At 57.5% G+C, this 12,267-nt stretch overlaps 1 protein-coding gene across 1 annotated transcript; it reads right to left on the bottom strand.

Moving 5' to 3' along the window:
* Positions 1 to 568: 568 nt before the first annotated feature.
* On the bottom strand, positions 569 to 12,047 carry SMIM1 (small integral membrane protein 1 (Vel blood group)). Its single transcript, XM_040326580.1, has 3 exons — positions 11,840 to 12,047; positions 4,031 to 4,154; positions 569 to 877 (listed from the first exon to the last, which is right to left on the bottom strand). Exons 2-3 carry the CDS (start codon positions 4,135 to 4,137, stop codon positions 745 to 747), a joined length of 240 nt encoding a protein of 79 aa, XP_040182514.1. The 5' UTR covers positions 4,138 to 4,154; positions 11,840 to 12,047; the 3' UTR covers positions 569 to 744.
* Between the last annotated feature and the right edge of the window lie 220 nt (positions 12,048 to 12,267).

Raw genomic sequence — 12,267 nt, forward strand, 5'->3', positions numbered from 1 at the left:
TTGGTGCTGGGGGGGGGTTGGCAGAGTCCCCCCTTACTGTTGGTTGGGGGGGGTTGGCAGAGTCCCCCCTTACTGTTGGTTGGGGGGGGTTGGCAGAGTCCCATCAGAGTCCCCCCTTACTGTTGGTGTGGGGGGGGGGGGTTGGCAGAGTCCCCCCTTACTGTGGGGGGGCAGAGTCCCATCAGAGTCCCCCCTTACTGTTGGTGTGGGGTAGCAGAGTCCCCCCTTACTGTGGGGGTTAGCAGAGTCCCCCCTTACTGTGGGGGTGGTGGGGTAGCAGAGTCCCCCCTTACTGTGGGGGTTAGCAGAGTCCCCCCTTACTGTTGGTGGTGGTGGGGTAGCAGAGTCCCCCCTTACTGTGGGGGGGGGCAGAGTCCGTACACATCAGCTGGGGGCAGATAAACTCCCGTAGAGGTTCTCTTGTGTTTGGAGACACCAATGAATATGATGGGGGTTTTCATGTTATCACTCACCCTATCTGACAGTGAAAACAGACGGGGAGAGGGGTTGTGGACATCGGGAGCCGCCAGAGAGCTGCATAAAGCAAATACAATATTATCTGACCCCCCCCCCCCCCCCCAGTCTTCTGTTACCGGGGAGAAAAGAATCCGTCATTTTATAAAGCTGATTTTTCTGATCAATGTGACATTTTCTCGCCCTTCATAGGTGAGCCCCTAAAAAATACATTTCCTGTGTCTTCCCGTAGAGGGCGCCATCTTCATGTTCCCATTGGCCGGTTTCCTGTTACCCTTTCTTACACTTGTGTACATAGTAACCCGTGACGTAGCCGATGATGAATATAATCCAGAACAAGGCCAGTCCTGCCAGGACCTTCATGAGGATCCCAATCCTCCCGGTACACAGCGTGTTGTAGACTCTGGGGGGAGGAGAAATGAGACGTCACATGTGGAGGGGGGAGGAAAAGTCACACTCTGTAATACATGGGAATGCATTTTCTAAGCCAAAGTCCCTCGGCATCATACTAACATCTCTGCCACATATGCACATTCAGGAGAGGGGGGCAGAGGGGGAACCTGCCCCAGGCATTGGCTGTATGTGCTGTGGGGGAGGGGGCAGAGGGGGAACCTGCCCCAGGCATTGGCTGTATGTGCAGTGGGGGGCAGAGGGGGAACCTGCCCAGGCATTGGTTGTATGTGCAGTGGGGGAGGGGGCAGAGGGGGAACCTGCCCCAGGCATTGGCTGTATGTGCAGTGGGGGGCAGAGGGGGAACCTGCCCCAGGCATTGGTTGTATGTGCAGTGGGGGAGGGGGCAGAGGGGGAACCTGCCCCAGGCATTGGTTGTATGTGCAGTGGGGGGGCAGAGGGGGATCCTGCCCAAGGCACTCCTAATATGTGCAGTGGGGGGGGGGCAGAGAGGGAACCTGCTACAGGCACTGGCTGTATGTGCAGTGGGGGGGGGGGCAGAGGGGGAACCTGCCCTGGGCACTCCTAGTATGTGAAGTTGGGGGGCAGAGGGGGAACCTGCTACAGGCACTGGCTGTATGTGCAATGGGGGGGGCAGAGGGGGAACCTGCCCCAGACACTCGCAGTATGTGCAGTGGAGGGGCAGAGGGGGAACCTGCATGTGCAGTGGGGAGGGGGAAGGAAAAGTCACACTCTGTATATACATGGAATGCATTTTCTAAGCCAAAGTCCTCGGCATCATACTAACTTCTCTGCCACATACTCTCATTTGGAGGGGGGCAGAGGGGGATCCTGTTCCGGGCACTGGCTGTATGTGCAGTGGGGGGCAGAGGGGACACCTGCCCCGGGCACTCGCAGTATGTGCAGTGAGGGGACAGAGGGGGAACCTGCCCCGGGCACTGGCTGTATGTGCAGTGGGGGGGGGCAGAGGGGGAACCTGCACCGGGCACTGGCTGTATGTGCAGTGGGGGGGGCAGAGGGGGAACCTGCACTGAGCACTGGCTGTATGGGCAGTGAGGGAAGGGGCAGAGGGGGAACCTGCACCGGGCACTGGCTGTATGTGCAGGTGGGGGGGGCAGAGGGGGAGCCTGCCCAGACATTGGCTGTATGTGTAGTGAGGGGGGGCAGAGGGGGAACCTGCCCGGACACTGGCTGTATGTGCACTGCAGTGAGGGGGGCAGAGAGGGAACCTGCCCCGGGCACTGGCTGTATGTGCAGTGGGGGGGGGGCAGAGGGGGAACCTGCCCGGACATTGGCTGTATGTGCACTGCAGTGAGGGGGGCAGAGGGGGAACCTGCCCGGACACTGGCTGTATGTGCAGTGAGGGGGGGCAGAGGGGGAACCTGCCCCGGGCACTGGCTGTATGTGCAGTGGGGGAAGGGGCAGAGGGGGAACCTGCACCGGGCACTGGCTGTATGTGCAGTGGGGGGAGGGGGGGCAGAGGTGGTACCTGCACCGGGCACTGGCAGTATGTGCAGTGAGGGGGGCAGAGGGGGAACCTGCCTCGGCACTGGCTGTATGTACAGTGGGGGGGCAGAGGGGGATCCTGTTCCGGGCACTGGCTGTATGTGCAGTGGGGGGGGGGCAGAGGGGGAACCTGCACCGGGCACTGGCTGTATGTGCAGTGGGGGGAGGGGGGGCAGAGGTGGAACCTGCACCGGGCACTGGCAGTATGTGCAGTGAGGGGGGGCAGAGGGGGAACCTGCCCCGGCACTGGCTGTATGTACAGTGGGGGGGCAGAGGGGGATCCTGTTCCGGGCACTGGCTGTATGTGCAGTGGGAGGGGGCAGAGGGGAACCTGCCCCGGGCACTGGCTGTATGTACAGTGGGGGGGCAGAGGGGGAGCCTGCCCAGACACTGGCTGTATGTGCAGTGAGGGGGGGCAGAGGGGGAACCTGCCCGGACACTGGCTGTATGTGCAGTGAGGGGGGGCAGAGGGGGAACCTGCCCCGGGCACTGGCTGTATGTGCAGTGGGGGAAGGGGCAGAGGGGGAACCTGCCCCGGGCAGTGGGGAAGGGGCAGTGGGGGGGGGGGGCAGAGGTGGAACCTGCACCGGGCACTGGCAGTATGTGCAGTGAGGGGGGGCAAGAGGGGGAACCTGCCCGGACACTGGCTGTTATGTGCAGTGAGGGGGGGCAGAGGGGGAACCTGCCCCGGGCACTGGCTGTATGTGCCAGTGGGGGGAGGGGGGCAGAGGTGGAACCTGCACCGGCACTGGCAGTATGTGCAGTGAGGGGGGGCAGAGGGGGAACCTGCACCGGCACTGGCAGTATGTGCAGTGAGGGGGGGCAGAGGGGGAACATGCCACCGGGCACTGGCTGTATGTGCAGTGGGGAGGGGGAGGAAAAGTCACACTCTGTATATACATGGAATGCATTTTCTAAGCCAAAGTCCTTGGCATCATACTAACTTCTCTGCCACATACTCGTATGTGCAGTGTGGGGGGGGGGGGGCATACTCGTGCTCCCCTCTCACTGACAAGAGTGTACTCCAGTTCTGACTCGATGCGGCTTCTAATGGACGTGGTGAGAAGCTCACAGTGTGCAGTGAAATCAGAGGAAGCCGTTTCTGTCCAGGGGGAGGAGCCGCTACAGCTATACAAGGCTAAAGGTGAGGATTGGGGGGGGGGGGGGATTTGATGATGTAATAATGAATACAGAGCTGCATTAGGTTGTGACTCAGCATGGAAGCCAGGCATACAGTTATTTTCAGAAATGCACCTTCTGTATTTTTCCTCCTTTACACCACATAATAGTTTTATTTCCAGGAGAAGAATCTCCAGCCTGCAGGCTGACCTCTCCCCCTGAAAATGCTCCACGCCTGGCTGTCACACTGACCTCTCCTCCTGAAAATGCTCCACGCCTGGCTGTCACACTGACCTCTCCTCCTGAAAATGCTCCACGCCTGGCTGTCACACTGACCTCTCCCCCTGAAAATGCTCCACGTCTGGCTGTCACACTGATCTATGGCTTGGATGAGTCGCTGACCCAGGTCTAGTCTGGCTTTGTCAGACACAGGATTGGGGGGGACTCTAGACACAGCCAGGCAGATAGCATTTTTAGACGTAGGTCAGTGACAGGCTACACCCAACCCGGGTCCCATCACCTTTTCCAGGCCGGGGTTCCGGCGTTCGATGGGCTGACGCTGACTTCATCCGGACTTTGTTCCGTCCATCGGCTGTAATGGACCGCCGGGGTTTCCTGAGACTCCATCTCCACACCGAGCCAAGCTGGCCGAGGAAAATACAACAACCAATGAGATCAGAATAGAATACAGAGGAAGAGACAACAACCAATGAGAGCAGAATACAATACAGAGGAAGAGACAACATCCTCCGCCACTTTCCTACTGCTGGGTGTACCAACATGACCTCTGCCACCTTCCTACTGCTGGGTGTACCAACATGGCCTCCGCCACCTTCCTACTGCTGGGTGTACCAACATGTCCTCCTCCACCTTCCTACTGCTGGGTGTACCAACATGGCCTCCGCCACCTTCCTACTGCTGGGTGTACCACATTGGTACACCCAGCAGTAGAAAGGTGGGGGAGGACATGTTGGTACACCCAGCAGTCGGAAGGGTGGGCAGAGGCCATGTTGGTACACCCAGCAGTAGGAGGTGGCAGAGGTCATGTTGGTACACCCAGCAGTAGGAAGGTGGCGGAGGCCATGTTGGTACACCCAGCAGTAGGTAGGTGGTGGAGGCCATGTTGGTACACCCAGCAGTAGGAAAGTGGCAGAGGCCATGTTGGTACACCCAGCAGTAGGAAAGTGGCAGAGGCCATGTTGGTACACCCAGCAGTAGGAAGGTGGCTGAGGCCATGTTGGTACACCCAGCAGTAGGAAGGTGGTAGAGGCCATGTTAGTACACCCAGCAGTAGGAAAAGTGGCAGAGGCCATGTTGGTACACCCAGCAGTAGGAAAGTGGCAGAGGCCTTGTTGTACACCCAGCAGTAGGAAGGTGGCTGAGGCCATGTTGGTGATACCCAGCAGTACGAAGGTGCAGAGGCCATGTTGGTACACCCAGCAGTAGGAAGGTGGGGAGGACATGATGGTACACCCAGCAGTAGAAGGTGGCCATCAACAAGCCTTCCTTCCTCACCTCCATCACTGAGCCTTCCCTCCTCACCGCCAACAATGAGCCTTCCCTCCACCTCCATCAATGAGCCTTCCCTCTCCCCACCTCCATCAATGAGCCTTCCCTCTCCCCACCTCCATCAATGAGCCTTCCCTCTCCCCACCTCCATCAATGAGCCTTCCTCCCACCTCCATCAATGAGCCTTCCCTCTTCCCCACCTCCATCAATGAGCCTTCCCTCTCCCCACCTCCATCAATGAGCCTTCCCTCTCCCCACCTCCATCAATGAGCCTTCCTTCCTCCACCTCCATCAATGATCCTTCCCTCACCCACCTCCATCAATGAGCCTTCCCTCCCCACCTCCATCACTGAGCCTTCCCTCTCCCCACCTCCATCAAGGAGCCTTCCCTCCCCACCTCCATCAATGAGACTTCCTCCCCACCTTCATCAATGAGCCTTCCTCTCCCACCTCCATCAATGAGCCTTCCTCCCCACCTCCCATCAATGAGCCTTCCCTCTCCCACCTCCATCAATGAGCCTTCCCTCTCCCCACCTCCATCAATGAGCCTTCCCTCCCCACCTCCATCAATGAGCCTCCTCTCCCCACCTCCATCAATGAGCCTTCCTTCCTTCACCTCCATCAATGAGCCTTCCCTCTCCCACCTCCATCAATGAGCCTTCCCTCCCCACCTCCATCAATGAGCCTTCCCTCTCCCCACCTCCATCAATGAGCCTTCCCTTTCCCCACCTCCATCAATGAGCCTTCCCTCCCCACCTCCATCAATGAGCCTTCCCTCTCCCCACCTCCATCAATGAGCCTTCCCTCTCTCCCACCTCCATCAATGAGCCTTCCCTCCCCACCTCCATCAATGAGCCTTCCCTCTCCCCACTTCCATCAATGAGCCTTCCCTCCCCACCTCCATCAATGAGCCTTCCCTCTCCCCACCTCCATCAATGAGCCTTCCTTCCTTCACCTCCATCAATGAGCCTTCCCTCTCCCACCTCCATCAATGAGCCTTCCCTCCCCACCTCCATCATGAGCTTCCCTCTCCCCACCTCCATCAATGAGCCTTCCCTTTCCCCACCTCCATCAATGAGCCTTCCCTCTCCCCACTTCCATCAATGAGCCTTCCCTCCCCACCTCCATCAATGAGCCTTCCCTCTCCCCACCTCCATCAATGAGCCTTCCTTCCTTCACCTCCATCAATGAGCCTTCCCTCTCCCCACCTCCATCAATGAGCCTTCCCTCCCCACCTCCATCAAAGAGCATTCCCCCCCCCACCTCCATCAATGAGCCTTCCCTCCCCCGCCACCATCAATGAGCCTTCCCTCCTCACCTCCATCAATGAGCCTTCCCTCCCCACCTTCATCAATGAGCCTTCCCTCCCCACCTCCACCACTGAGCCTTCCCTCCCCACCGCCATCAATGAGCCTTCCCTCCACCTCCATCAATAAACCTTCCCTCCTCACCTCCATCAATGAGCCTTCCCTCCCCACCTCCATCAATGAGCCTTCCCTCCTCACCTCCATCAATGAGCCTTCCCTCCCCACCTCCATCAATGAGCCTTCCCTCCTCACCTCCATCAATGAGCCTTCCCTCCCCACCTCCATCAATGAGCCTTCCCTCCCCACCTCCATCAATGAGCCTTCCCTCTCCCCACCTCCACCACTGAGCCTTCCTTCCTCCACCTCCATCAATGAGCCTTCCCTCCCCACCTCCATCAATGAGCCTTCCCTCCCCCACCTCCATCAATGAGCCTTCCCTCCCCCGCCTCCATCAATGAGCCTTCCCTCCCCCGCCTCCATCAATGAGCCTTCCCTCCTCACCTCCATCAATGAGCCTTCCCTCCCCACCTCCATCATGAGCCTTCCCTCCCCCACCTCCACCAATGATCCTTCCTCCCCACCTCCATCAATGAGCCTTCCCTCCCCACCTCCATCAATGAGCCTTCCCTCCCCACCTCCATCAATGAGCCTTCCCTCCCCCCACCCCCATCAATGAGCCTTCCCTCTCCCCACCTCCACCACTGAGCCTTCCCTCCCCACCTCCATCAATGAGCCTCCCTCCCCACCTTCATCAATGAGCCTTCCCTCCATCAATGAGCCTTCCTCCCCCACCTCCATCAATGAGCCTTCCCTCCCCACCTCCATCACTGAGCCTTCCCTCCCCACCTCCATCAATGAGCCTTCCCTCCCCCCACCCCCATCAATGAGCCTTCCCTCTCCCCACCTCCACCACTGAGCCTTCCCTTTCCCACCTCCATCAATGAGCCTCCCTCCCCACCTTCATCAATGAGCCTTCCCTCCATCAATGAGCCTTCCCTCCCCCACCTCCATCAATGAGCCTTCCCTCCCCACCTCCATCACTGAGCCTTCCCTCCCCACCTCCATCACTGAGCCTTCCCTCCATCAATGAGCCTTCCCTCCCCACCTCCATCAATGAGCCTTCCCTCCCCACCTCCATCAATGCGCCGTCTCTCCCCACCTCCATCAATAAGCCTTCCCTCCCCACCTCAATCAATGCGCCGTCCCTCCTCACCTCCATCAATGAGAATTCCCTCCCCACCTCCATCAATGAGCCTTCCCTCCCCACCTCCATCAATGCGCCGTCCCTCCTCACCTCCATCAATGAACCTTCCCTCCCCACCTCCATCTATGAGCCTTCCCTCCCCACCTCCATCAATGCGCCGTCCCTCCTCACCTCCATCAATGAACCTTCCCTCCCCACCTCCATCAATAAGCCTTCCCTCCCCACCTCAATCAATGCGCCGTCCCTCCTCACCTCCATCAATGAGAATTCCCTCCCCACCTCCATCAATGAGCCTCCCCACCTCCATCAGTGAGCCTCCCTCCCCACCTCCATCAATGAGCCTTCCCTCCCCACCTCCATCAATGAGCCTTCCCTCCCCCACCTCCATCAATGAGCCTTCCCTCCCCACCTCCATCAATGAGCCTTCCCTCCCCCACCTCCATCAATGAGCCTTCCCTCCCCACCTCCATCACTGAGCCTTCCCTCCCCACCTCCATCACTGAGCCTTCCCTCCATCAATGAGCCTTCCCTCCCCACCTCCATCACTGAGCCTTCCCTCCCCACCTCCATCAATGAGCCTTCCCTCCCCACCTCCATCAATGCGCCGTCCCTCCCCACCTCCATCAATAAGCCTTCCCTCCCCACCTCAATCAATGCGCCGTCCCTCCTCACCTCCATCAATGAGAATTCCCTCCCCACCTCCATCAATGAGCCTTCCCTCCCCACCTCCATCAATGCGCCGTCCCTCCTCACCTCCATCAATGAGAATTCCCTCCCCACCTCCATCAATGAGCCTTCCCTCCCCACCTCCATCAATGAGCCTTCCCTCCCCACCTCCATCAATGAGCCTTCCCTCCCCCACCTCCATCAATGAGCCTTCCTCCCCACCTCCATCAATGAGCCTTCCCTCCCCCACCTCCATCAATGAGCCTTCCCTCCCCACCTCCATCACTGAGCCTTCCCTCCCCACCTCCATCACTGAGCCTTCCCTCCATCAATGAGCCTTCCCTCCCCACCTCCATCACTGAGCCTTCCCTCCCCACCTCCATCAATGAGCCTTCCCTCCCCACCTCCATCAATGCGCCGTCCCTCCCCACCTCCATCAATAAGCCTTCCCTCCCCACCTCAATCAATGCGCCGTCCCTCCTCACCTCCATCAATGAGCATTCCTCCCCACCTCCATCAATGAGCCTTCCCTCCCCACCTCCATCAATGCGCCGTCCCTCCTCACCTCCATCAATGAGAATTCCCTCCCCACCTCCATCAATGAGCCTCCCCACCTCCATCAGTGAGCCTCCCTCCCCACCTCCATCAATGAGCCTTCCTCCCCACCTCCATCAATGAGCCTTCCCTCCCCCACCTCATCAATGAGCCTTCCCTCCCCACCTCCATCAATGAGCCTTCCCTCCCCCCACCTCCATCAATGAGCCTTCCCTCCCCACCTCCATCAATGAGCCTTCCCTCCCCACCTCCATCAATGAGCCTTTCCTCCCCACCTCCATCAATGAGCCTTCCCTCTCCCCACCTCCATCAATGAGCCTTCCCTCCCCCACCTCCATCAATGAGCCTTGACCACCCATGAGTGTTTCTAAACCTGTTTTCAGCTATGGTACCCTTTTATGGACAGTCTCCAGGCACCCCATTCTTAAATGTAAAATCTATTCTAATAGTTGTACATAATGGACACACGTAGGACCCCCAACATTAGAGGTGATTTATTCTTCCAAAGCAAGTACACTTTTGCACACTGGTACCGGCGACTAGTATTCCCTTGTTTCTCCTCTCCCTCAGTTTCTCTCCATCACTCGCTAATGTGACCCCAGTGTTGTCAGAGAGGGACGGGGGAGGGTCAAACAAGGGCCTTCTTATCAACACTGATGACATCACTGGTTGTTAGGATGACGTCACTGGTTGTTAGGATGACGTCACTGGTTGTTAGGATGACATCACTGGTTGTTAGGATGACATCACTGGTTGTTAGGATGACATCACTGGTTGTTAGGATGACGTCACTGGTTGTTAGGATGACATCACTGTTGTTAGGAGACATCACTGGTTGTTAGGATGACATCACTGGTTGTTAGGATGACGTCACTGGTTGTTAGGATGACATCACTGGTTGTTAGGATGACATCACTGGTTGTTAGGATGACATCACTGGTTGTTAGGATGCTGGTGGCTGGGAGGCTAAAATGGTGTAGAATGAAAACCTGCAGCTTTGTGTAACTATAAGGCTTCATCCACCTCAACACAACAACACATCAGGGACAACATGTTCACTTGCTGTCTAATATATCCCACCAAACTGGCATCATTTGAGGGGGCAAACTGCTTTTGATGGGCACAGTGAGGCTGCAATTTATATGTTTTTTTTTTTTCGTTTGTTTGTGACTTTGCCCCCCCCAAAAAAAAAAAAATTGAGCACCAGCCGCCACTGCCTAATGCCCCCTTCTCTTTGAAAGTACCAAGAACCACCCTAGTTCCAAACCCTCCCCCCCTTCTCTTTGACAGCACCCAGTACCACCCTAAGTCCAAACTCCCCTTCTCTTTGATAGGACCCAGTACCACCCTCGGTCCCGACCCCCTTCTCTTTGATAGGACCCAGTACCACCCTCGGTCCCGACCCCCTTCTCTTTGAACATACCCTGTACCATGATAGGTCCACCCCCCTTTAACAGGAGCCTGTGTTTAGTTACAATAGTTGGTATTGCCCTCGGTCCAAACTCCCCTTCTCTTTGACAGTACCCAGTACCACCCTTGGTCCAAACTCCCCCTCCTCTTCGATAGTACCCAGTACCACCCTCGGTCCAAGCTCCCCCTTCTCTTTGACAGTACCCAGTACCACCCTTGGTCCAAACTCCCCCTCCTCTTCGATAGTACCCAGTACCACCCTCGGTCCAAACTCCCCATCCTCTTCGATAGTACCCAGTACCACCCTCGGTCCAAACTCCCCATCCTCTTCGATAGTACCGAGTACCACCCTCGGTCCAAACTCCCCCTCCTCTTCGATAGTACCCAGTACCACCCTAGGTCCAAACTCCTCTTCTCTTTGAACATACCCAGTACCACCCTAGGTCCAAACTCCCCTTCTCTTTGACAGTACCCAGTACCACCCTAGGTCCAAACTCCCCCTTCTCTTTGACAGTACCCAGTACCACCCTAGGTCCAAACTCCCCTTCTCTTTGACAGTACCCAGTACCACCCTCGGTCCAAACTCCCCCTCCTCTTCGATAGTACCCAGTACCACCCTCGGTCCAAACTCCCCCTCCTCTTCGATAGTACCGAGTACCACCCTCGGTCCAAACTCCCCCTCCTCTTCGATAGTACCCAGTACCACCCTAGGTCCAAACTCCTCTTCTCTTTGAACATACCCTGTACCACCCTCGGTCCAAACTCCCCCTTCTCTTTGAACATACCCTGTACCATGATAGGTCCACCCCCCTTTAACGGCCACACTCCCCCTTCTAGGGCCACACCCCCTTCTAGGGTCACACACCCCCCCTTCTGGGACCACACTCCTCCTTCTAGGTCCAAACCCCCCTTCTCTTTGACAGTACCAAGTACCACCCTAGGTCCAAACTACTCCTCCTCCTCCTTTTTGATAGTACCCAGTACCACCCTCGGTCCAAACTCCTCCTTCTGACAGTACCAAGCACCACGCTAGGTCCAAACTCCCCCTTGATTTTGAAAGTACCCAGTACCACCCTAGGTCAAAAACTGATTGAAAGCACCCAGTACCACACTAGATCCAAACTCCCCCTTCTGACAGTACCCAGTACCACCCTCAGTCCAGATGTCCCCCACCCCCCCCCTTTAACGGTAGCCTGTATTTAGTTACAATAGTTGGTATTGCCCTAGGGCCACACTCCCCCTTCTAGGGCCACACTCCCTCTTCTAGGGCCACACTCCCCCTTCTGGGGCCACACTCCCCCTTCTGGGGCCACACTCCTCCTTCTAGGGCCACACTTCTCCCTCTAGGGCCACACTCCCTCTTCTGGGGCCACACTCCCTCTTCTAGGGCCACACTCCCCCTTCTGTGGGCACACTCCCTCTTCTAGGGCCACACTCCTCTTTCTAGGGCCACACTTCTCCTTCTAGGGCCACACTCCCTCTTCTGGTGCCACACTCCCTCTTCTGGGGCCACACTCTCCCTTCTAGGGCCACACACCCCCTTCTCCAGTTTCCATGTTGGGGCCCCAACTCTCAGCTTCTCATCAAACCCTCACGTGACTCTTCGCTCCCGTAGGAAATTCCTTTCTCTTTCCAAATCCAATCAAACCTTCCCGTGGAATCCAAGCCCTGGAATTACCTGGATGGAGCTTAGAGGACACGTCCACGTCTCCGGGGGACTTTTCCTTGGTGGCTCAGACAGAAAACAAAGTTGCATGAGAAGGGGCCAGGGGCTGATCCGGAGCTCAGCTGACCGAGTTCCTTTCTGGAAAGGATCCAAGGAAGGGAGAAGAATGAGAGTTTGCTGGATGAGCCAATAGCCATGGGAAGCGGAGGCTGAAGGGGGGAGAGAGAAAGGGAGGGGGGGCCTGAGAAAGGGAGGGGGGCCTGAGAAAGGGAGGGGGGGGCCTGAGAAAGGGAGGGGGGGGCCTGAGACTCACAAGGGGTGGGATGGAGGAAGGGAGGGGGGGGGCCTGAGACTCACAAGGGGTGGGATGGAGGAAGGGAGGGGGGGGCCTGAGAAAGGGAGGGGGGGGCCTGAGACTCACAAGGGGTGGGATGGAGGAA

This window comes from Rana temporaria, chromosome 10 (assembly GCF_905171775.1).
Source record: "Rana temporaria chromosome 10, aRanTem1.1, whole genome shotgun sequence".
In the NCBI taxonomy this organism is placed as follows: Eukaryota; Metazoa; Chordata; class Amphibia; order Anura; family Ranidae; genus Rana; species Rana temporaria.

Coding starts and splice junctions, on each gene's coding strand:
- SMIM1 (XM_040326580.1), bottom strand. CDS start 4,137: ATGGAGTCTCAGGAAACCCCGGCGGTCCATTACAGCCGATGGACGGAA. Junction 878..4,030: donor GGAACCCCGGCCTGGAAAAG/GTGATGGGACCC, acceptor TCCTCCCCCCAG/AGTCTACAACACGCTGTGTA.